This window comes from Helicoverpa armigera, chromosome 22 (genome assembly GCF_030705265.1).
Source record: "Helicoverpa armigera isolate CAAS_96S chromosome 22, ASM3070526v1, whole genome shotgun sequence".
NCBI classification, from domain to species: Eukaryota; Metazoa; Arthropoda; class Insecta; order Lepidoptera; family Noctuidae; genus Helicoverpa; species Helicoverpa armigera.
The window spans coordinates 7,395,874-7,418,725 of record NC_087141.1 but is presented as its reverse complement, the minus strand read 5'-3'; the positions used below and the strand labels follow the sequence as shown (position 1 = coordinate 7,418,725).

Sequence of the window (22,852 nt, the reverse complement as noted above, 5' to 3'; positions counted from 1 at the left end):
ATATCTCATTTTACAAGTTATTAAAAACATGTATATTACTTTAGAAAGTATCAATTATCAAAACTTTGTAGTAAGCTAATTATCTGCCAGAACTATGCAAATATAAATTTTTGAAACATCTTTACTAATTTCTTTGTGAAAGAGTTTGTTACTCTCAGCGTCTTATACAGTCGTGTAATTTGACGCTTTTTTGTATATGGCAACATTTATCATGACATGTCAAAATGACAGTTCTCAACTCTACAGATTAAAAATATGCCGTTAGATGTAAAGATGTTTTGTTTGTTGGTAACCCTACTGAACTCGAGACAAAGTAATACATAATTACAAATGAATAAAATGTGGGTAACTGTGGAGCGTTTAGCGTCTGGTGACGGGCTGCCAGTCGTCACCGTCCGGGTCGCGGGCTAGAACAAGAGGTTTTTATAAATATTTTTGTATTTTCTCATATTTTGATAAGGAGGTCGCTTTTCGAAGTGTTTATGCTGGTCATACAAACAGTGCAACTGATTTATTACATGTTTTCAGATAGAGATTTAAGACGAACGATGATAAACTACGATGTATAATTAAATACAGAAGATAAAAGATATGGAAAATGGAAGGATTGTTTTAAAAGCTTCAATGAAAGTTGAAGAAAATTGAAGGAAATCTACGTTTTTATATTATTTTCAAGGCCAATGAAAACCATTATTGATTGTACCAGCTGCATTCTTCACTGAATATGTATAACGAAGCATGGTGTGATTAAGAATGATGATTGAAATTAATATTTAGTAAAATGAGAGATTTCGAAGAAATCAGAATCTCCTCCTCTTTATGCATTGGGTTAAAGAGAGTTATATCCACTATCAAATCAGTAAAAACATTTTAAATTCTACTTACGTTTCTCCTCACGGCGTGGCGGTGCGCGTCTCGGTCCGTCACGGTCGCGATCGTCGCGTCTGGGTCCGTCACGATCACGGTCGTCACGTCTCGGACCGTCGCGGTCGTCGCGGCGTGGTCCGTCGCGGTCATCGCGGCGTGGACCGTCACGATCGTCGCGGCGGGGACCGTCACTGTTAGGAAAGAAAAAATCTCTAATGACATGGGGACTGGGGATAAGGTTCAATTTAAAAGTCTCTTTCAAACTGTATTGAATTTAAGCCTACATAGCTACTATCACAGATATGATTCACCCTTGCTTCAAAAAACAATGCAACGAAATCACACATATTGATGGGCATAACACACCAGCTTATGTTTTATTCGCAGTGTACTTTGTAAAAATCTTATAAATAGCAATAATGACTGATAAATCTTTATACACTAACGGCAATTATAGCAGATTCTTCACAAAACAAAAGTTTTAATTTTAAACGAATAAATGGTTCTCATTTATGAATATCGATCTTTAAAGCCAAAATTTCAGTGGCTTTTTAGCCAAAGTATACTCTTAGGAACACCTGAATCATTTATATCGGATCTTTAAGCCAAAATAAGTGGTCACTTACCGGTCATCCCTCCTAGGCGGGTATCGGTCGCGGTCTCGGAAGCTGGCGTCACGCTCGCGGTCGCCGCGCGGGGCGTCGCGGAACCTGTCCTCGCGAGGCGGACCGTCCTTGGACCGCCAGGTGGATGAACGTTCCTGTTGATGGTGAAGTTATGGTGTCAAAATCAATATTAATAATTACAAGTAATTAGTGAAACCTGTAGTCTGCTCAGGCCCACCAAAAACAAAAATGTTCCGAGTAAGAAAAACAGCTGTTGAACATAAAATCAAAACTCCAATATTGGAAGTTAAACATTCAATTTGAGATTTATGTACCCAAAAACGGTCGAATCCAGCAAGGTTGTATTGGTACAGGGTTATTGTAAAATAATGTTTTCGTTTAACCAACCCATTACTTAAAGGACTGTCGCTAAAATTGTACTTGTCTTTAGGAGTTTCTGATTTACGGCCAGAACGCCGATAAGAGAGAACATTGTGTTAAAGTTATAAACTCATATAATCAAGCGAATCAGCAAACCATCAAGACTGCCTAGCAATAATCTTCTTAGGCATACATATATTTGTTTACACTAAATAATTTATAATCTACTCTATATTACGTAGTTATACTTACGGTAGGCGCAGGCGGCGGGTCTGCGGGGCCGCGACGCCAGCTGCCGCTCTCCGGCCCGCTCGATCGACCGCCGTAACGAGGCCTGAGGAAATTCATCATATCATTACCTATATCCACGTTCTTTTAGCAATGTAAAAATGAGACAATGTAATGTGTTACTCAAGCTTATTAACTTAAAAGGTCGTCTTTGTGAATTAGCGAATTAGCCAAGATGCTTTCTACAACTTCGCTAACGCTAGCCATACACTATTTATTATAAGTTTTTAAAATTCTTTGGCATAAATTATCTTAACTTTTTGTTTCCAAATTCATTTATACAGTACTGAATAGTTAGAACATTATGATGATAATTACTTTTTTTATAGATCAGATTTCTTATATACTAATTTATTCATACATCATTTCATGAGGTATTGTTTGTCTACCCAAATAAATAATTATAATATGACTGACCTGTCTCTCTCGGGCTCCCTGTTGGCGGACCGCCACGCGCCCTCGTCGCGCGGCCTGTCGTCGCGCGGCCGCTCGTCGCGCGGGGGTCCGCGCTCGTCGCGTATGGGGCGGTCTTCACGAGGCCTCTCGTCGCGTCTGTTACCAGTACAAGATTAGTTATATTTTTCGTCGAGTGTGCAAGTGCAAACTACTACTATAATCAGCATTTGAAATCGCTGCATATAATAAAACTGAAACACTTCATTAGACCATACATATTTTCTGAATTGGCTTTAAATTGGTAAACTGTCTAAAAAATAGTTCAGTTTAAGACAACAGAGTGCTTAGTGCGAGTTTTCGTGAATTTTTTTACGGACTCACATGAGAGCGCGTATACTAAGATTTGTATGGAACAAAAACAGCTCCACCTAGTGTCAAAAATTGGAACCTGTTTTTGTTCCATACAAACAGTGTTGCCAACAGTTGTAGAAGCTTACCACCAGAGTCAACTTTTAAAACCACCAGAAAACCACTAACAAAAATTTATCCCACACTTAAAATCACCAAATTCACCACTAAAAAAATATTGTTTATATTTTATTGTAACCTAAAACAATTTAATCATCCAAAGATGTAACTCGGCAACGATAGAAAATTAAAACAGACAAAGCATTACATCTGTTTAGCAATTCATCCGACCCGATCCGAATCCTTCACAAATTATAATCGGCGTAGTAGTTTCACAAATTGTTTAGTTACGCATTTGACCAATGAATGAGTACTTAATATAATTATATAGTAGTCGTTCACCTTTTTGTTTTGTAGATGCTTTTTTGACATTCCGTGAGACTTCAAATCTCCATAGTAACTCCTTAAAGTTGTACCACAAAACTTACATTTCGCTACTTGACCCGCAGTACTTTCAACATTTCGCCACTAAATAGGGGACTTAAACCACCAGTATTAGTGGAAAATCCACTAAGTTGGCAACACTGCATACAAATCTTAGTATACGCGCTCTCATGTGAGTCCGTAAAAAAATTCACGAAAACTCGCACTAAGCACTCAGGTTGTTGAGTTATAAGTTATTTATTGTTGTTGTTAATTAACGTTGTTATTTATTTGTTCTTTTTTAAGGCAACTGGGGTCCACAGAATAATGCTGCGACTAGGGTTGCCAATTTTTTTTACAAGAAATAAATTCAGGTCTATGAAGATTATTAAACAGTATTTTAGCAAAACAAACAGTATTTATTTATTATTTTTAAAAACATATTTTTTGGAGCTTTTCGCACAACTTACTAATTTAATGTCTGAAAACCGTATTTTGTATACTTTTTTTTTGTTAAACAGTAAAAAGTATAATTTAGTGAAAAACAGTAAAATACTGTTTAAAACAGTTTAGTTGGCAGCCCTAGCTGCGACCCTACCGTTGGTGGTAATGTGTATGAGTAAGACAATTAGCTGCATAACACAGTATATCATACCTGTCATCCCTGGCAGGTGGTCGTTCATCCCTGGGCGGTGGTCGCTCGTCCCTGGCGGGCGGCCTCTCGTCGCGTACGGGCCGACGTTCCGGAGTACGGGCGCGTTCGTCACGAGGTGGCTCGCGAGCTGCACGGGCTGGGAGATAAACATTATTATTTATAAATTGATATAAATACAAAATAGTTTATTGTGTCAATAAGGAAGTACATTACATGTTAATGTGTTTGGAGCCCCCATTTAAGCAAACAATGCCTGTATTAGGAGGCTCCAAACACGTTAACAGCTCAGCTGTATCTATTTTTTTATTTTTTATTTTTTGTGTATCTAGTCCGACTGAAAGGCAGGCTGACTAGGCAGATGATAATGATATCATAAAGATTCTTTGTACATATTGTTATATAAGCTATCGTCATTTTATTTCTTGCTCGTTCATAAAATAGAAGCACTTGAGATAAAATGGAATTTTCAAATTGATAGGATCTGCAGATTTTATAGCTTTCCCGCGATATGATGATTACTTTTTTACATGGAGCGACTATAGTTCAATAAATGAAGTAAATAAAGTATCTATTATTAACTAGCGTTCGCCCGCGGTCTCACCCGCGTCCCGTAGCCGGATGGTGACGAAAACTATATATACTAATCCTAAAACCTTCTCCCGGGTCTAAGTTACCTCCCCTCTAATTTTCAGCCAAATCGGTCAAGCTGTTTTCATGTTATGTCGTGACAACGGAAAGCGGGTTTCATTTTTATAGATATATAGATATCCCCCTCCTCACCAGATCTCCAAGTATCTCCGGGCGAGGGTTTCTTCTCATCCTTAGCATCCTTGCCGGCTCGCCAGGCATCATCCCTGGCAGGCGGTGGCCTTGCTCCGGCACCACCGTCACGCCAACTAGAAGACGTTTGTGACTTCTGCTCTTCGAGTTTACGCTGAATCTCTGCTTCTTTAGCGCGAATCTTCGCTTCAGTACGGGCCAACATCTCTTGGTGTTCCCTGTTGGAGAAATGTTATTGGTTTGTTTAATTTATTAACTTCTTAAAATAGTTTGTATAATAATCTTCTCTTATAACTTCCTAGTTCAACTTGCATTGTATAACTTTCTCAGAGTCAACCCAAAAAATATTGTAAGCATTTCTTTTTCACATTATTATCGTATGTATCAATACATACAAATTGTAACTTATGTTTTAAAAAGAGTAACCATGGAGTTTCTTGCCCGTTCTTCTCCATAGGAAGCTACTTTTGGAATGGGCAACTAGAATCAAACTTATTTATAATTTTGACGTTCATAAGTGCTTGTTAAGGCCTAAATGAAATAAATGATTTGATTTGTGAACATAAATGACTACTATTCTGTGAGATTTAAGTGTTTTACAAACATTAGATTAAGTTATATGTAAGAGCAAAGTAGCTTTGTGATGTGATAAATAAATCTATACTTATAATAAATCTGTAGAGAGGTAAATTCTGTACATTAAATATATTTCCAAAATAACTATAAGGGGTTGATTAGTGATCGATGTTGATGCCAAAAATGCAATCAGTAATTTTTTTGTCTGTCTGTCTGTCTGTTAAAATCATTCTATATACTGCATATAATGTATTTGAAACGTATAATATATGTCAAATGAACAAAAACTTAAAATTATTGAACCGATTGAAATTTTGTTCACATAGTCTGTAGCCTGAGAAAAAACAGTCTACTCAAACACATAGTTTACTTCCATCTACTTCATCATATCAATCATACCACCCTTATATTATTTACATTCCTATCTCAATACTTTTCTTTTTCTTAATTCATCTCTTTAACACAAGTAACAGAGCAGAAAACATCCTCTCTACTGACCTGTCCTCTCTCTCCTTCCTCTCCCTCGCGGCGGCCATCTCCTCGGCATGTTTCTTCTCTCGCTCCTCTCTCTCCTTGCGCTCCTCTTCCTCCTTGATGCGTTTAGCTTCCTCGGCCGCGCGTTCCTCTGCGCGACGCTTTTCGGCTAGCCACTGCAAGTTAGAGTTTGGTTAGTTATTATTTTATTTCTAGTCAGCAAATTGAAATTTTCTGTAAGACTGTTACTACACTGCGACTGCTATGATTGAGGTCTCGGGTTCGATGCCCAGGGCGGGCCGAAATCGCAAGTCTGTGAGTCGCGAATCGTAAGTTTTAGAAACTTTCATAAAGCACCCGTCTGGAAGTTGGCGGTGTTACACCCGCTTGGCCTGGGAGGACACGTAAAGCGGGCGTCCCCTAATGCTACCTAGTTGCAATCGTTCTTACGATTCCATGTCAAAGGCTGTCAGGATTTGAGAAAACTCTGATATAATCATCGGCAAGGATGATATTGAGCTCTGACCTTCACCTGCAGAAGTGATTTATTGGTTTATTGCCATAAGTGTACAGTGCGCAAAGCGATCCCCACTCTTCCGCCGAGAGCTCGATATCCGTGCCGATAACTATACCAGGGTTTCCTAGGTGATTAAAATCTGAAGCTTACAAGATAAGAAGAAGAAGACTCCCACTACATTTCTAGCAATAAATAGCAGCTTGATGGTAATGCTTACCTCCTGGCGTCGCTTCTCGACCCTCTGCTGCCTGCGTTCAGCGAGGCGCTTGTCCCGCTCGGCGTTGAGCTTCTCCTTGAAGGCGGCGAGGCGCTGCGTGTGGGCGGCGCCGCGCTCGCTGCGCAGCTTGACGGTGAACTGCTCGCGGTGGACCGCCATGCGGGACAGGCGGGCCGCTGTGTTCACGTCGCGGGTACGTGCCTCTGTAGGGTTAGACAGTGGGTGAATATTTGTTTTTCAATTTACGTACAGAGTCATTCTAATAGGATGTGCCAAGCTTTACCAATCGAACGTTAACCTTCCACTATTATGGTAAAGTTGAAAATGTATTGAAGAAAGGACAACGGGCTAAAATAACGAACGTATAACGACAATACGATATGCCATTGGAAAGGATTTTTGACCTAGTGTAACTTTTATTAAGGCGAGAAGTCCCAAGTTGTTGTGTGAAATAAGATATAGGGCGACAAAGTCGGACTTAACGTACATTAATAATAATATGAGCATTGTACATTCGCTAGCTGTAATTGTTTTTTTTTTTATATAAATTTTTTATTTTAATCAATCTTGGCGCCAAAAAAAGTAATAGGGACAGGAAGCACATTCTTCTCCATACAACCTTGCGTACGAGTATATTGAAAAACACTGGTTTACAAACATACTAACTAAATAGTACTGACCAATAAGTTGCTGAATGCGTTCCTTCTCCTGTGTCTCCCAGAAGGCCTTGTCCTGCACTTGCTTCTCTTCCAAGCTCTTTTGCAGTAACGGAATCTCTTCCAAACGTTTGGCGCGCTCGAAGTAATCCACCTAACAATTGAAAATGTTTTTTTTTAGTATCGGCTTGAATATATGTGCTGCAATTCTACTATTTGGTAGATTTACTGCAGATAACAATTACCAATACATTTCTTTTTCGCTTAGAGATTGAAATTTTAACATTATTTATATTGAGCTTGTGTCAAAATTTATGGTTAGTTTTTTTTATAGGCTTGCTGTAACTAAACGGAAATATTATCTACTACTTTTAATGAACATGTTAATTTTACATGGATAAACTATGGGCAACAAAATTACAATTTAAATGAAATCTCCATCAATCTTCTAAGTACCAAACCAAAACCAAAATTTTACTAAAACCCTATAAACCTAGACTTCTTTCTAATACAACATACCTTCTTCTCCTGGGACTTGAGTCTGGCCTGCAGTTCACGACGTTCCTTCATCAACTCTTCAGCTTCACGCTGGGCAATCGCTTCGGCGTCCATTTTCTTGAGCTCCTGTTATACCAAATACAAGGGGTTAGAAATTGACACAAAAGTAATACTTTTATAATGCTACTCATATTGCGACAAGTGTGTTGTAAGGATGTATGTTGAGTGTCTTTCAGCTAATGTTATAAATGCTAAAGATTGTAGATATGTTGGGTAAGTTTGTTACTCTTTCACGCTTAAACTAATGGGTAGATTTTGATAAAACTTGCCAGTAATATAACTTATATTTTTTAAGTCTAAAAACAATAAGATTCAGGCGTACATATTAATTGATATCCTACTTATATTTTTGTTTGTATCGGCATAAATTAACACAGGCTGCGCAACAGTCGCATTCTGTCGCGTCTAGCCGAACTTGATGTACCTCCGAGGCCTACCGACCCTGTCCAAGTGTAGACAGACACGGGATTTATTTCGGAGGAAATAAGATGCCTTGAGCTTGGGCTACTTTTGATCCAGATTGATATAGACTCAAGACTATATATCATAGTTAATAAAAAAATGAATTAACATTAAGTTGCCTGTCTATTTATTTTTGGGTAAAACAGTATGCGTGGCAGATAGAATGACCACTGTCTAGCTAGGATATCATGGTAACGCGAAAAAGTATGGTTCTATCGCGACATGGTTGAAACCGCTGGGAACAGCCAGCTAAACAATGAAAGCCTACCTCTTCGTACATCGCCCGTTCAATACGTGTTTAATGAAAATTCTCCATACAATTTTTTCTTCAACACGTGACGTTCGAACTTTTTTGTAGTAAAACCATTTCTCTTTAGTAGTCCCTACCCACGAAAGGTTATACATATAATGAAGCCTACCTCCTCATTGATGTTGGAGAGCATCTTCTGTCCGTGCGCAGTCTGGCTGATGTGCGCCACCCTCTCGCGTAGATGCCGCTCGCGCATGGCGGCCAGCTCCGACTCGTGGCGGCGACGCTCGCGTTCCTCGCGCTCAGCTTCGAGACGACGGGCTTCGGCCGCTGCTGCTGCGCGGGATACTTCTTCTTGGCGTCTGGGATATAAATTAATATTGTAAAAATTATAATATAACAAGAATTAAAATTTTGTGGGGGAAAGGGGGAATTTAAAAACATTCGGTGAAAACATCTGGCCGCCGATACTAAACTCGACCCGAAAAAATCTCGTTCTTGGTGACGGTGCCGGTGGACAAACGGCCTTATGATCATAAGGAGATGGCCAAATTTTCATAGAAAAAAAACCCAGAATCGACAGCAACGAAATGGGTACCAATGGGTTCATTATTATTGACCTTTGATGGTGCCAAAAAATCCAGCCTGAAATCCATGGGGTATAGGAGCTATATCATATTTTCTCAAAAATAAGTTATGTTGAATTTATGTTGATTTATAAGATTACTTACATCAAGGCATATAAAAAACAAGGTACACTAACATTATACAAGCCAATGGTAATATCCCCATAGTTACAGAGTTTGCCTGGAGATTAAAAGGTCTTGTATTTAACCACTCCAGATACGATTAAGCACCGACCTTACCTACTTGGAGAGGTTTCGCAGTTACATGCAACCTTCACAACTGGCTATGAAATGTTTTTGGAGAAATTGTCTTTGAAAATCGCGCCATGTGACATTGTCAAATATAACAATGACTTAGCAATGCAAAACGGTCCAATCACGAGTCTGCATTCAACTTCTAACGAACATCAAATAGTAAAAGTAAACTTTTTTGTGAACTAAAATCTTGATCGAAAAAACGTTATAAAAAGAGAACCCCATGGTTTTTAGATGATTTGAAATACTTTTTAAAATCCACAAATTATACTGAATCCAATCATACATATGAAGTTCCTGTCGATTCTGGGTGTTTTTTTGGCCATCTCCTTTATGGTAATAAACTAAAAACTTTTAGTAACAGCATTTTTAGATTAATGATTGTATCGGCATAAATTAACACAGCATGCGCAAGCGCCGCAGTCTGTCGCGTCTAGCCGAGCTTGATGTACCTCCGAGGCCTACCGACACTGTCCAAGTGCAGACAGTCACGGGATTTATTTCGGAGGAAAAAACTACCAGTACCCATACAACCCAATACACCTAGGTAAGACTGGTTGTCAAAGTTCGGCTTCGTAACGTCTGCCAAAGATGATTAAATGACAGCCGGGAACCACCAATTTATGGTACCTTCAGAAACACAGAAGAACTCGTCATGACAAGATGATTACCTATCCTCGGACCGACTGCGCTCTTCTTGACAGGGTGATTCGCGACTTAACCAGTTAAATATCTACATACATAAATGTATACCTATTTATTTATACTGTTTGCACACGTTGTAACGGCGGACTTAAAGACTTAGGTGTTCTCTACCAGTCAACCTTAGGGTGATGGTGAAATAGAAGTGATATGTTGCAACATTGCTCAAATTTTGTTATTTAATAAGCAATATCTCCTGACCTGAGCTCCTCCTCCTCTCTCACAGTGTTGAGCCTCTCGATGTACTCCTTCCTCTCCTCGATGATCTTGTGTCGCTGCAGTACTCAATGTTGTCAGCATGTATGTGTAATATATTATGTGTTATAAGCTATATCTCCTCACCTGAGCTCCTCCTCCTCTCTCACAGTGTTGAGCCTCTCGATGTACTCCTTCCTCTCCTCGATGATCTTGTGTCGCTGCAGTACTCGGTGGTGCTCAGCATGCTTCTGTAGTATATTATGTATTATAGGCAGTATCTCCTCACCTGAACTCCTCCTCCTCTCTCACAGTGTTGAGCCTCTCGATGTACTCCTTCCTCTCCTCAATGATCTTGTGTCGCTGCAGTACTCAATGTTGTCAGCATGTATGTGTAATATATTATGTGTTATAAGCAATATCTCCTCACCTGAGCTCCTCCTCCTCTCTCACAGTGTTGAGCCTCTCGATGTACTCCTTCCTCTCCTCGATGATCTTGTGTCGCTGCAGTACTCGATGTTGTCAGCATGTATGTGTAATATATTATGTATTATGAGCAATATCTCCTCACCTGAGCTCCTCCTCCTCTCTCACAGTGTTGAGCCTCTCGATGTACTCCTTCCTCTCCTCGATGATCTTGTGTCGCTGCAGTACGCGGTGGTGTTCAGCATGCTTGTGCTCGTGGTAGTGCTGCACCATGTGGGCTCGTGCTCGTTCCCGCTCCTGCTTGCGACGCTGCGGGAACAGGGTGGCGGCGGCGCGGGATAGCACTTCGGCGGCGCGGACTAGTTGTTCGCGGACCTGGGGAGAGGGTATTTGAGTTATTTAACTGTAAATCATCAATTGTAGAATAAAACAAACTAAAAATTAACTAGAGATGGTAATTATCTGGTTACAGAAAGTGCTCGTTTATCTGGTTTCAAGAAGTTATCTAATGACCATATACTGAAACGCCACTCAATTTTAAAAATAGGTCAAACATCATATCATATGTCACACCTTTGCGAAATACTATAAGTTACGTTTGAGTATTTCGATGTATGTAATAATAATGAAATGTACTTTTCAGCAGCACCTGTAGTGCATCCTTAAAAAACCCATTTAAATAATAAAGGCATATAATATTACCTGTTCAGCAGGCGTAGCTTGCAGTATAGCGCCACCGCAAGCTTCATCAGCAGTGGAACACCATTCGCCACCGCCTGCCTCAACTCCGAAGTGTACACACCTAGGACAAGATATCAATGGTTAATTTACGGCAATCCCAATATTCTATCTATCTGTTGATTAGCCCCATACACGTTATGTCAAATTCCTATCTCTGGCATGAAAAACTACAGATATTATATAGAATTATTCTAGCCAATTGCCAGCTACGGCAGCTGTTCTCATATAAGGAGATCAGCTAGTTGCGCAGGACATCTTCTAGTGCACAAGCATTTGCGCAGACACAGGTGCACACACTATTCCTTCACTCTGATACCGCGATGAGACGGTAATCCGAAACCACCGGATAGATATCAGGCGCAGGCCCGACAATTAGTGCTCTTATATTTAAGACTAGCTGTTGCCCGCAACTTCGTCTGCGTGGGCAATATAGAATAGTCAAAATACTACTTATCCCGTAGGTGCATTCTTTCACGTGACAGTATAATTAGGATTAGCACTTAGCAGTAGCATAGATGTCATAGGTGTCATTGAACATCATTGGCAGTCGTTACGGGTAGTCAGAAGCCAGTAAGTCTGACACCAGTCTAACCAAGGGGTATCGGGTTGCCCGGGTTACTGGGTTGAGGAGGTCAGATAGGCAGTCGCTTCTTGTAAAGCACTGGTACTCAGCTGAATCCGGTTAGACTGGAAGCCGACCCCAACATGATTGGGAAAAAGGCTCGGAGGATGATGACTTGGCAGTAGCATAGATTCATTGATCAAGGTTGTGTTGTGGATGTGACCATTTATCTAAACGAAAGAAGTAAATTTTGTGACGTTGTGAATATCTCTGGATCTAGTCAGCCAATTTGGAAAATTATTACGTATGGTGCGTAAGTAATTTTCACAGGAAACAGCTATAATCTATGTCTATATGCTTTGAGTCTGACAAAGCTGTCATTTGTAAATTTTCTGCAGCTGCTGCGACTAATCAGAAGCCAGAAAGTCTGTCAGTCTTACCATGGATATCGTCTTGTGTAGTTGACTGGATTGAAGATAGGTAGATAGGTAGTCGCTCCAAGCAAAATATTGGTACTCAAACAGATTCGGTGACTGGAAGCCAACACCAACATAGTTGGGGAATAGCTGGATGGATGATAAAATGAGTCATCATCATCAGCAGGCGCATAGGGTAGGATAGTTTCACTTACTCACTATGGTAAGGCTGACCCCACATTAGGCGTGCGCGATCCTCGGGCGTGTGAGTAGCGCGGGCGCCGCGCGTGCGTCGCGAGCGCGTTGCATGAGCGTCGCGTTTTGCTGCCCTGCGGCATGTGTGAAGAGTGCAAGCGACGCGCTCGCGGCGAGCACGCGGCGCTCAAGTTGCGTATTTACCCCTTCGCCCGCTATCCCCGCCGCTCGCTAAACGCCTTAGCAGTTAAACGTCAAGGAGAGCGGCGCGTGCGCGCCGCGAGCGCCCTGAAAACGCCGCAGGGCAGCAAAACGCGACGCTCATGCAACGCGCTCGCGACGCACGCGCGGCGCCCGCGCTACTCACACGCCCGAGGATCGCGCACGCCTAATGTGGTGGCCTAAGCCGGGACTCCACCGAAATGTTTGCATTAGTTCACGAATAGGCAAAATGTACGTATCTGTGAGAGTCCACTTCATGTGTTCGTACTTGAAACCTGCAGTTTTGCCAAGATTTTAAAAATGTGCGCTCGCAATTTGTCATTTCTTGGTGGAGCCAGCAAATCAAAAGAAACATAAGTGTTGTATACTGTGCGTCACTACCTCACACCGGGAAAATTTCGCTCTTGCGGAGGACGTATATTTTGTGTCACACGTAAACAGGACGACAGTAAGTATTCACCGAAACACTTTCAAAGATCTGATGAACGAACAAATCAGACCTGACTTGGTCACCTGGGGCCAATCAGAGCTCTATGAAGCGATAATACGCTTTGGCTCCTACTGTTATTGTGGTTTCTGAAAATTTATTCACCTCATTCAACGATGAATGTAATAGGCTAGTTTCCTAAAAAATAATAATTAGTCCGTCTTGTAGATTGTCCAAAATTAAGCGATACGTATTTTTTCTTTTTTAAATTGGATCAGAACTTGTTAAGATATAGCGTGTTAAAGTTGAGTGTGACGTCACAAGTTGCTACAATTTTCAGGACACTGTGTGTGACGTAAAAGGCCCCCACTCCTAATTTTTGAAGTGTATTATCTTTGTCATTTTATGTTTAATTAAAAAAAGAAAAAATACTTATCCAATATTTTTTGATTATCTAAAAAGCGGACTAAATATTATTTCATTATTTCGACCCTGGAAACTACCCTATTCTGATGGCGACGTTGGCAGATCAACTCTTTTGACTTCTCGAATAGGATACCATTGGTTTTTATGCTATGCACATCTGCAATGCATTCTGGATTAGGATAGGATATAGGTGGATAGGATTTGCAACAGAGAACAATTCTGTCTTTAGATTTGTGATTAAATGACATCAAACGTAGTTTTATATAAAAGGTATTTTTTTAGACTTGGCTCGGGTCGTACTGAGACTGTTCGTAATCGTGAACAGTGTACTTGCGATCAGAAGTTGAAAGTAAGCATGTCTCTGGTATGCGGCGCGTAATTTGCACGTTTTCAGACGCATAAAGCATTTTACGTGTGTATGGTATTAAATAGAGAAAGCTCCCATTTCTTATCTGCACTTTGTATCTGGGCTTGTTTTTAAAGCTACAGAATCCTACATTACCTACCTAACGCTTAGCAGCGCTTGCGAGAGATAGATCCTCATTTCTTCTAGGATTAAGTTTACATATTTTGCATCAGAAAAAATAATTAAGGTCTACTTAATACTACTCACTCAAAGTAATTTGTTTTAAGGCCAGCACATTAGTGGAAGATAAGCTAAACTATGTTTATGAAAAAATCCTGATATGAACTCCATCTGTAACTTTAAACGATAATTAATTGTTCCACTAAAGTCATCATTTTTGACATAATGTTCAAAAAATAATTTAGATGGCACCGTTTTAAATTTGGCTGAGAACTATTAATTTTCTTTTCATCAAGGTAATAATTATAGTTGGATTTTGATGTGACACGGCAAACTGACAAACTCTATTGAAATGTCTATCGAAAAATTACACTACGTGTTAAAATATGGTGAATTACGGAAAATACACAACTCCATCTGTTGAAATAATAATCCTCTATAAAGAATGTATGGTAATATTGTCATTTACCATCTCGCTCCTTTGACTAATTTGATGTATTTTATTTACCACAGATTTAGCACAGATGGAGCTACTTTAACCTTGGCTAAACAAAATATTCATATTTTTTTTTCTTCCCAAGTTACTTATAAAGGTGTGATTTTCTGTGTAAAGATGAATAATAGGCCGATCAACTAATATAAGTACAACATTCAAATGTACAGTTTTGACAAATAGATTGCGTGTCGTAATATTTTACATCTTGAATTCACAAAATTTATCATATCTTTTGATAAAGTGAATCGATTTCGATGAAACAAAAACTAAGTAATACCCCAAGTTACGTAGAATTTTTGTATATAAGCATTGTCTGCATTTAATTCGTAGATTTTACGTGAATCCCGAACGAACAAACAGACAAACAGACAAAAATTACAAAAATGATGGAAATGGGTTCTGTTAGTTATTCTTTAACATGCTGGCTATTTTTTTTGTCAATTTCTTCAATGTACAAAAATTACTTTTCTACAGATTTATTATATGTATAGATAAGAAGGATTCGACATTAGAAGTTTGTCTCGGCATAAATTAACACAGCATGCGCAGGAGTCGCATTCTGTCGCGTCTAGCCGAACAATAATGTACCTCCGAGGCCTACCGCCACTGAATATGAAGTATACAGAAACGGGATATTTTTCGGAGGTAAAATTCTTAATATCAATTTATGGAAACTGAAACGTTAAATACATATTCTTTGATACACACTTTTAAAAAGAATCGTGGTAGAGTATACTTATTTACTTAAATTCTTACTAATATTATGATTGCTAAAGATTCTAAACAACTTTATCCGAACGGCTTTCACACCAAACTTCTGATCTGATTTAAATTGAAATTGGCACACAGATAGAGTAAATTCGGTTACGGAAAGAACCCGGACCATAAAAACTATAGTTTTTCAGTTCAACACAACAAAAATAATTTAACAAAGTCTTAATACTCACTTATTAGCATGATCAACTCTAATCTGCATATCATTATGCCTCACACAGTCGACCAGCAGACGTTCAAGATGGAACAGGTCATCAGTGTTGGCTAGCTCCAGCAGTCGGGAGAACTGGATGCAGGCGTAACACTGGCCCACTTGACGGATGAGCCGAACTAGGGCTACGTCGCTTAGGGCTACGGTGTATTGGGCGAGTGGGGAGTCTGAAAGAGAGTAAATTGTTTAGGTTGGTGTTGTGCAATAAAATAAAGTAACTTGCTTGATTTCTATTAGTAGAGATGCAACATTTCTGAGGGCCTTCTTACTGTCAAGCAAGTAAGATAAGATAGGTTGCGAACGGCAAACGTGCGTATCTGGCATGTATTACAATAAAAAAAGTCCTAATTTTTCATTCAAAGACACACTAAATGTAACGTGATCAAAGTTCACATATTTTTTTGGAACATAAAGCCATTATGGTCAGTTTATTCTGTCCTATAAAGTTTGAAAAGGTTTGTATCAGCATAAATTAACACAGCATGCGCAGGAGTCGCATTCTGTCGCGTCTAGCCGAGCTATAGTGTACCTCCGAGGCCTACCGTGACCGTCTATGTGTAGACAGACACGGGATTTATTTCGGAGGACAAAACTCCGCTAGAGCGAAGACAAGAAGAACAGAGCGGAAAACACAGATGTTCACTGCGCAATGGATACCATTGAGTGAGCGAAGACGATATGTTTGAATTACGAGAATCTATTCGTTGTTTCAAAACATCTCCACCCCGCTTATCGAGAACCTTCTGAGTCCACAAAAAAATAGATGTACATAATATTTTTCCCAATCAAAGTATACGAAATACTACATAAACGAACTACCACAACTGGCATACTTCTGAAGTAGTACTAGTTTTAAAAGTTCAGATTAACAACACGTAACACCTTTTTTCGCCGAATTACAATTACTATGACGTAGTATACTCACTAGGCTCTTCCTCCAGCGACTTGACGACGCTCTTGACATTGTTGCAGAGAGTGAGAGGATCAAACTCCACCTCCAGCCACGCGTACAGCTGCTGCAGTTGAGGAGTAGCTAAGGCTACCACGTTCAGACGCACCACATCTGTGTAAAACAAATAATTACATTTTTAAATGTTTTTGTATCATATTTCTTAACTGACTTCCCAAAAAGCAGGTTCTCAGTTGGGATATTTGTATTTTTTTAGTAATAATACTGAAAAAGTGATGTATATGTAGTTAGATTAATAAATCAAATAACAATCCTACCAATATAATAAATACGAAAGTTTGTAAGGTGTATATGTGGGTATGTTTGTTACATACCCAATATAATACTTTGATTCTAAAACTACTGGATAGATTTTGATGAAACTTTTTATCCATGTGCGGGAAGTAGTTACTTCGGGAAGAGGGTGCAACTGCGCGTGAAAGCTTCATTTAATTGTCCCAGCACCAATATTTTAAGTTTCAAAAGGAAATCTCTGGATTTGTTTGTATCGGCATAAATTAACACAGGCTGCACGTGAGTCGCATTCTGTCGCGTCTAGCCGAGCTTGATGTACCTCCGAGGCCTACCGTGACTATCTATGTGCAGACAGACACGGGATTTATTTCGGAGGAAAGTTGCTAATTACTGCAACCAATTCAAATAAACTTGTTAGAGAACCATTGTTACATAAAAACTATCAGTGTTATTAAGTTATACACCTTAAATAATGAGCTAGTCTTTCATACATATAACACATATAACACAGACATTGAATAACAAATTCCTACTAAAATAAACTGAGAAACCAAACTGGCGAATCTAAAGTTACATTTATTTTGCCCATCACATCGTTTACCCAGCAAATAAGACATCTTCAGACTTGTCTAGGGGTGTACTACGCCGAATCGAATAACAAATAATCGAATATCAATTGATCGACCACTATAAATCGAAATTCTAAATACTCGAACATTCATAATATCGAATGGTTATTAAATCGAGCATTCAATACATCGCGCAGTCAATACATCGAGTGTTCAAAATATCGAATGTTTTTTTGATCGAGCGTTAAATGCATTGCATACTCATCCTATCGAAAAATCTGTATTTTTTATGAATACAAGAAAAACTCAAAATTTTATAATAAAACACATTTTAATATAGTTTTTATTATTATTTAATATTTTTTCAATCGCATTATCATCCCTTTTGCCTCTTCTTTGTAAAGTAGGTCTTCCCAATCCCGCGTTTGCCTTTTCAATTCATACAAAAATTTAAAATGTACCTTTAAAAGATAAGAATTAAAGATTAAAATGTGATTTATTATAAAATTTTGAGTTTTTCTTGTATTCATAAAAAATACAGATTTTTCGATAGGATGAGTATGCAATGCATTTAACGCTCGATCAAACAAACATTCGATATTTTGAACACTCGATGTATTGACTGCGCGATGTATTGAATGCTCGATTTCATAACCATTCGATATTATGAATGTTCGAGTATTTAGAATTTCGATTTATAGTGGTCGATCAATTGATATTCGATTATTTGTTATTCGATTCGGCGTAGTACACCCCTTGTCTAGATATGTCGACATTATAAAGTACCTATTATTATTGTAAGTAAACTTACCTTTCAACAAGCTAGCCCTAGTAGGTGGTTGAGCCAGACCAAGCAGGACGGCTAATCTCTGGGCCTTCTCAACGGGACTCTTGTCGGTCTCCACGAAGCGATCAAACTCAGGATGCAGAGAGGGAAGTGGCACCGAGAGTACTGCTACTAGTACGCGGCATGCCATCCTGAACAAAACATAACATAAAAGTTAGATATTTTTTATTATTTGTCAGTGAAACTGAAGTTTAAAAATGTGTAAATAACAGGCTATTTACATCCAATCTATCCGCTATCTTGTGTGAAATTTAAATCAGTGAGAAATAATTCTACAGGTTTTCTGATACTTATTTACCAATCAACACCATGGTAATGCTATGTCACCCTGACAGTTAAAGAGATGGACATATCTTTTGGATGAATATGGGGCTTAATTTGTTTGTATCGGCATAAATTAACACAGACTGCGCGTGAGTCGCATTCTGTCGCGTCTAGCCGAGCTATAGTGTACCTCCGAGGCCTACCGACCCTGTCCAAGTGCAGACAGACACGGGATTTATTTCGGAGAAAATTTTAACCCAACTTAAATCTTAGAGATTTGATGAATACAAAAAATATCAAGAATCATTACATACATATTCCCCACCTCATATAAAATATTTGAAATATATATTTGAAAGTTTGACAAAACAGTGTTAAAAGAAAAGCCAACTGCTACAAAGAAGATAACAGAGACAAACTATGTTCAATTTTTTTTTTTTTTTTTTGAATTTTCACTTCACCTTCCAAGGCCACAACCTTTTCAAATACCAATCACCCAGTACATAAACAATTGACTTACTTCTGCAACTCCTCCTGAGTAATATTCTTCTTCATCTCCCTGGATAGCTGGAACAGCTTCAACAAGGCCGCAGCATGGAAGAGGCAGTGACCAGCCTTCCAGAAGACCAGGGCCAGTTTCCCGTAGTAATTGGCCATGGTCTTGGCAACGGGAGTCTTCTTAGACATGTTCATCAGGTTGTGGATGTCTTCTATTGCTTTGTAAGCTTCCTGTGAGTAATAAAACTTGTATTTGAGTTGTGTCCTTTGAGTTGCTTGATATTGCCCAAGGTTTTACATGGGTATCGCGTAAACTATTTCGCGCACAGGGCTAAAAAGTAGCCTATAGCATTCTTCGATAAATAGCTTACATAACATTGAAATATTTTTTTAAAATCTGACCAGCGGTTCTGGCGATTAGAGCATTCAAAGAAATAATATAGGGGTAGTTTGATAAAGCACGAAATAATTTGATTTGTTTATGTGTCTCAATTGACATAGGCAACTTAAATTGTATAAATAAACCCAGCATACATATGAGATTCTTGCTATCCTAGAATGGTATTTATTGGCTCGGAATCTATTTGTCTACAATGTTTATAAAACAATAGTACAAACCTGCCACAGCTCCATCTGGATAGCGCTGTCCAGTTGGAACAACCTGGTCTCCAGGTTGAGTTGCTGTGTCTCTGGCTTGCTGATGCTCACATTACCAGTTTGCACCTGAAGCAATAATACATGTGATTAGGAAGACATGTCTACATAGTTGGATGGGTTATATGCAGACTCTTGAGGATCTCTCAAAGGCATGTGAAGCATAGTATTTATCTATTCACTAAACCTGAATGAAGTACTGAAAAACAGTTATGCAAATGGCTGTAACAGAAAGACTTAAGTGTTATTTAAGTTTAATTCTCACTTAAGTCCTTCTAGAAAAACATTGAATGAGGTTTGAACAGGCACTTAAAATTTAGTGATGTTACATTATTTGGTCGCTAAACTTAATCAATAAAAGAAATCAATTGTAAGTGTGCATTAAAATACAACAACAGCTTACAGCAACAGCAATATAAAACAACCCAAGAAAAAATAAATTTTCTTGAAGTTACAAATTATTTCCTGAGCTTTTTTCCAACTATGTTGGGTTTGGCTTCCAGTCTAACTGGTTTCAGCCGTAAATTGAAGTTACAAATATAAATTGTAATAACTTACAGTAGGCTTGCAAATATCCTCAAGATGCTTCCTCAGCTTATCACAGAGCTTCCTGAACTCAGTTTTGCGTGAGTACTTGAGACAGAACTGGAACGCCATGCGAGCGATGTCATGGTACAGGGTTTCCACGTGAGCGTTTGTACGTAACAGCTCCAAGCACTGGCAGTAGGATTCCCAGAGGAATTTCACCTGGAATTGATTGTTGGTTTAGAAATTGTTACAAGTGAAAAAAAAAAAATTTGGGTTGGCAAGTGATTGCTTTGACTGTTGACTCAAATAAGGTTCTTTGAGAATAAATCTTTTATACTTAAGCATATAAATAAATTACACTAGGGATTTGTTTCTATCTAGCATGTATATTATGTAGATTTTTACACAAATTATCATTAGGAAAAAATTTTGCAAACAATTTATATTGTAAGTTGTTATTGTTATAATGTTCTTCAATAAATCAAGTGAGCAAAAAAACATGATCATAATTTTTCAACAAAGTGATTTACTACATATGCTAGTAACTATAATTTCTAGTGCAAAATGATCTTACCCATGGTGTCAATATAGTCCTATCAGACCGATCCTGTGCATCTTCTCCCGACACAGCACTAAGCAGGATGCTCTCTGGTGTAGCGAGGTTGTCCAAATCATCAGTTTCAATGACCGCCTGCGTGGATTGTTCACGAGCTGCTTCTGTGCGTTCTTCTGCCATGCGTAAGTAACCCCTGAGAAAAAAGTAGGTTAAGTATGTATTTCGATATTGTAGGGTTTTAAGTTAACTAGAAGAAGCATGACAAAATCTTTGTTCAATATAATGCCTGCATCTGCATTACAGATTGCGGTTGGTTGTTTACATTTTAAACGGTAATGATTAATATTTTTCTGTTTAAATTACCTATTCAGGAGTTCATTTACATAAGTACTATGCACAGGTAATGTGCATAGGTAATATAATTTGAACTTTTAAGTGATAGTAAAATATGAGAATAATTGTTATGAAGTGTCAACAAACCATTTTTTTTTTTTTTAATACAGACATAACATTGAAATATTATAATTAAGAAAATAGTCCAAGATTATTTGCATTAACCTAATACACCTCACTATCAATGGCCAAATCAAACAAATATACACCTTATAACCTGCTCCAAAGATCCCACATTGACCGATTGAAACATATTTCGGTACTGAAACAAGCCTTCTTTGGCAATGTGTGACTTCCTCAAGTCCACACAAAGCTCCAAGTACTTGAACATGATCGGTTCCAGCACCGACTCGGACCAGTTGTACGCCCATTTCTTGTTGCGGAACACCTCTTGAAGAGTGTCTAAAGCTCTCGCTGGCTTGTCCAAGTCCATAAACTCTGTGGGAATGGAGTTCATGAGTTAATTTTAAGTGTATCATGTTACTGCCTACTAATATTGTAATTGTTGGTAATGATTTAACAGTATATGATTGTTATGCTTTCACTCTTTGTCTTCAACTATGAGATGGATTTTGTTGAAACTTTGTAATACAGTAATACAACTTTTACATTTAATGTTATAGCATATAAGATACTCTTTATGTATATTTCAAATATATATGAAGGATTTTATGTTTTTACAACAAACTTTATTGTTTTTATTATATAAAATTTCACAATTCAGGTAATACATGTGATTTAAATGTTTATGTCCTTTACCCATAATTTATTTTGGGACCAACAGTACCATTCCAACTAAGATGCAGTAAGTCCTTTTCATATAATCCTGTTTACAACTTGTCCTTTAAAAGTATTAATTAACCTGGATATTAATGTAGATTCTCCTCCAATATTCATTGCTTTTGAATAAGAAAAATATAGCAGCATTAAATAGTATTTCTAAGGATCCAAGAGTGCTATGTGTCGTGGGCTGTCGTAGCGACTTAGAAAACATTAATTTAAATATTATTGTTATTTTTCAGTATTATTTTCAGAGAACGATGTTTTTATAATATGAGGCCGCCATATGCTACACCTTCATTTGCTCTTGATCAGGTTAACAAGCGTATGTTACGCAAAACGACTGCATGAAATATGCAAGCCAAGCCTTTTGGTTATGTTTCAGAAATATTTTGAACAGCCCAACTAAGATTTTTATTAGCATCTAGCGTCATTCTAAAGCTAAAATAAGGGTTATTTTTAGCCCCGTGTATGTATAAATTGGTGATGGAATGAATAAAGATAAGGTCGTCCAACATGCAACGTGGTATCTCAAGGAATTTTGTACCAACCATTGGCCCGTTTGAGGGCATTCTCCGGTCTCTGACCATATCGCGCCATGGTGTACACTACACTTTTCACTTCATGAACACAAATTAGGCCTCAAAAACGTGGTGTAGAATAATAAAATCGAAATTTTCTTTCTACACCGGCCTGTCAAGAGACAGGAGAAATCAAAATGGCTGCTTATACTTTTTTAATTCGGCTTCCAACATATTCAGCGTTACGTCATGTTTGGAACCTAGGCTTTATGCTTGGAGGTTATTTTCTTGAATCTTAACCATTGTTTATTTCTTCTTAGTTCTA

General features: G+C 38.4%; 1 protein-coding gene across 1 annotated transcript; it reads right to left on the bottom strand.

Moving 5' to 3' along the window:
• Positions 1 to 215: 215 nt before the first annotated feature.
• LOC110380457 (eukaryotic translation initiation factor 3 subunit A) lies at positions 216 to 22,745 on the bottom strand. The gene is made up of 23 exons (XM_064040338.1): positions 22,558 to 22,745; positions 21,436 to 21,664; positions 20,852 to 21,026; positions 20,308 to 20,496; positions 19,714 to 19,818; positions 19,118 to 19,326; positions 18,298 to 18,464; positions 16,639 to 16,776; positions 15,676 to 15,880; positions 11,420 to 11,519; positions 10,863 to 11,092; positions 8,683 to 8,875; positions 7,763 to 7,867; positions 7,268 to 7,397; positions 6,588 to 6,790; positions 5,878 to 6,029; positions 4,804 to 5,021; positions 4,024 to 4,159; positions 2,559 to 2,693; positions 2,106 to 2,187; positions 1,494 to 1,627; positions 886 to 1,058; positions 216 to 407 (listed from the first exon to the last, which is right to left on the bottom strand). Exons 1-23 carry the CDS (start codon positions 22,604 to 22,606, stop codon positions 361 to 363), a joined length of 3,504 nt encoding a protein of 1,167 aa, XP_063896408.1. The 5' UTR covers positions 22,607 to 22,745; the 3' UTR covers positions 216 to 360.
• Between the last annotated feature and the right edge of the window lie 107 nt (positions 22,746 to 22,852).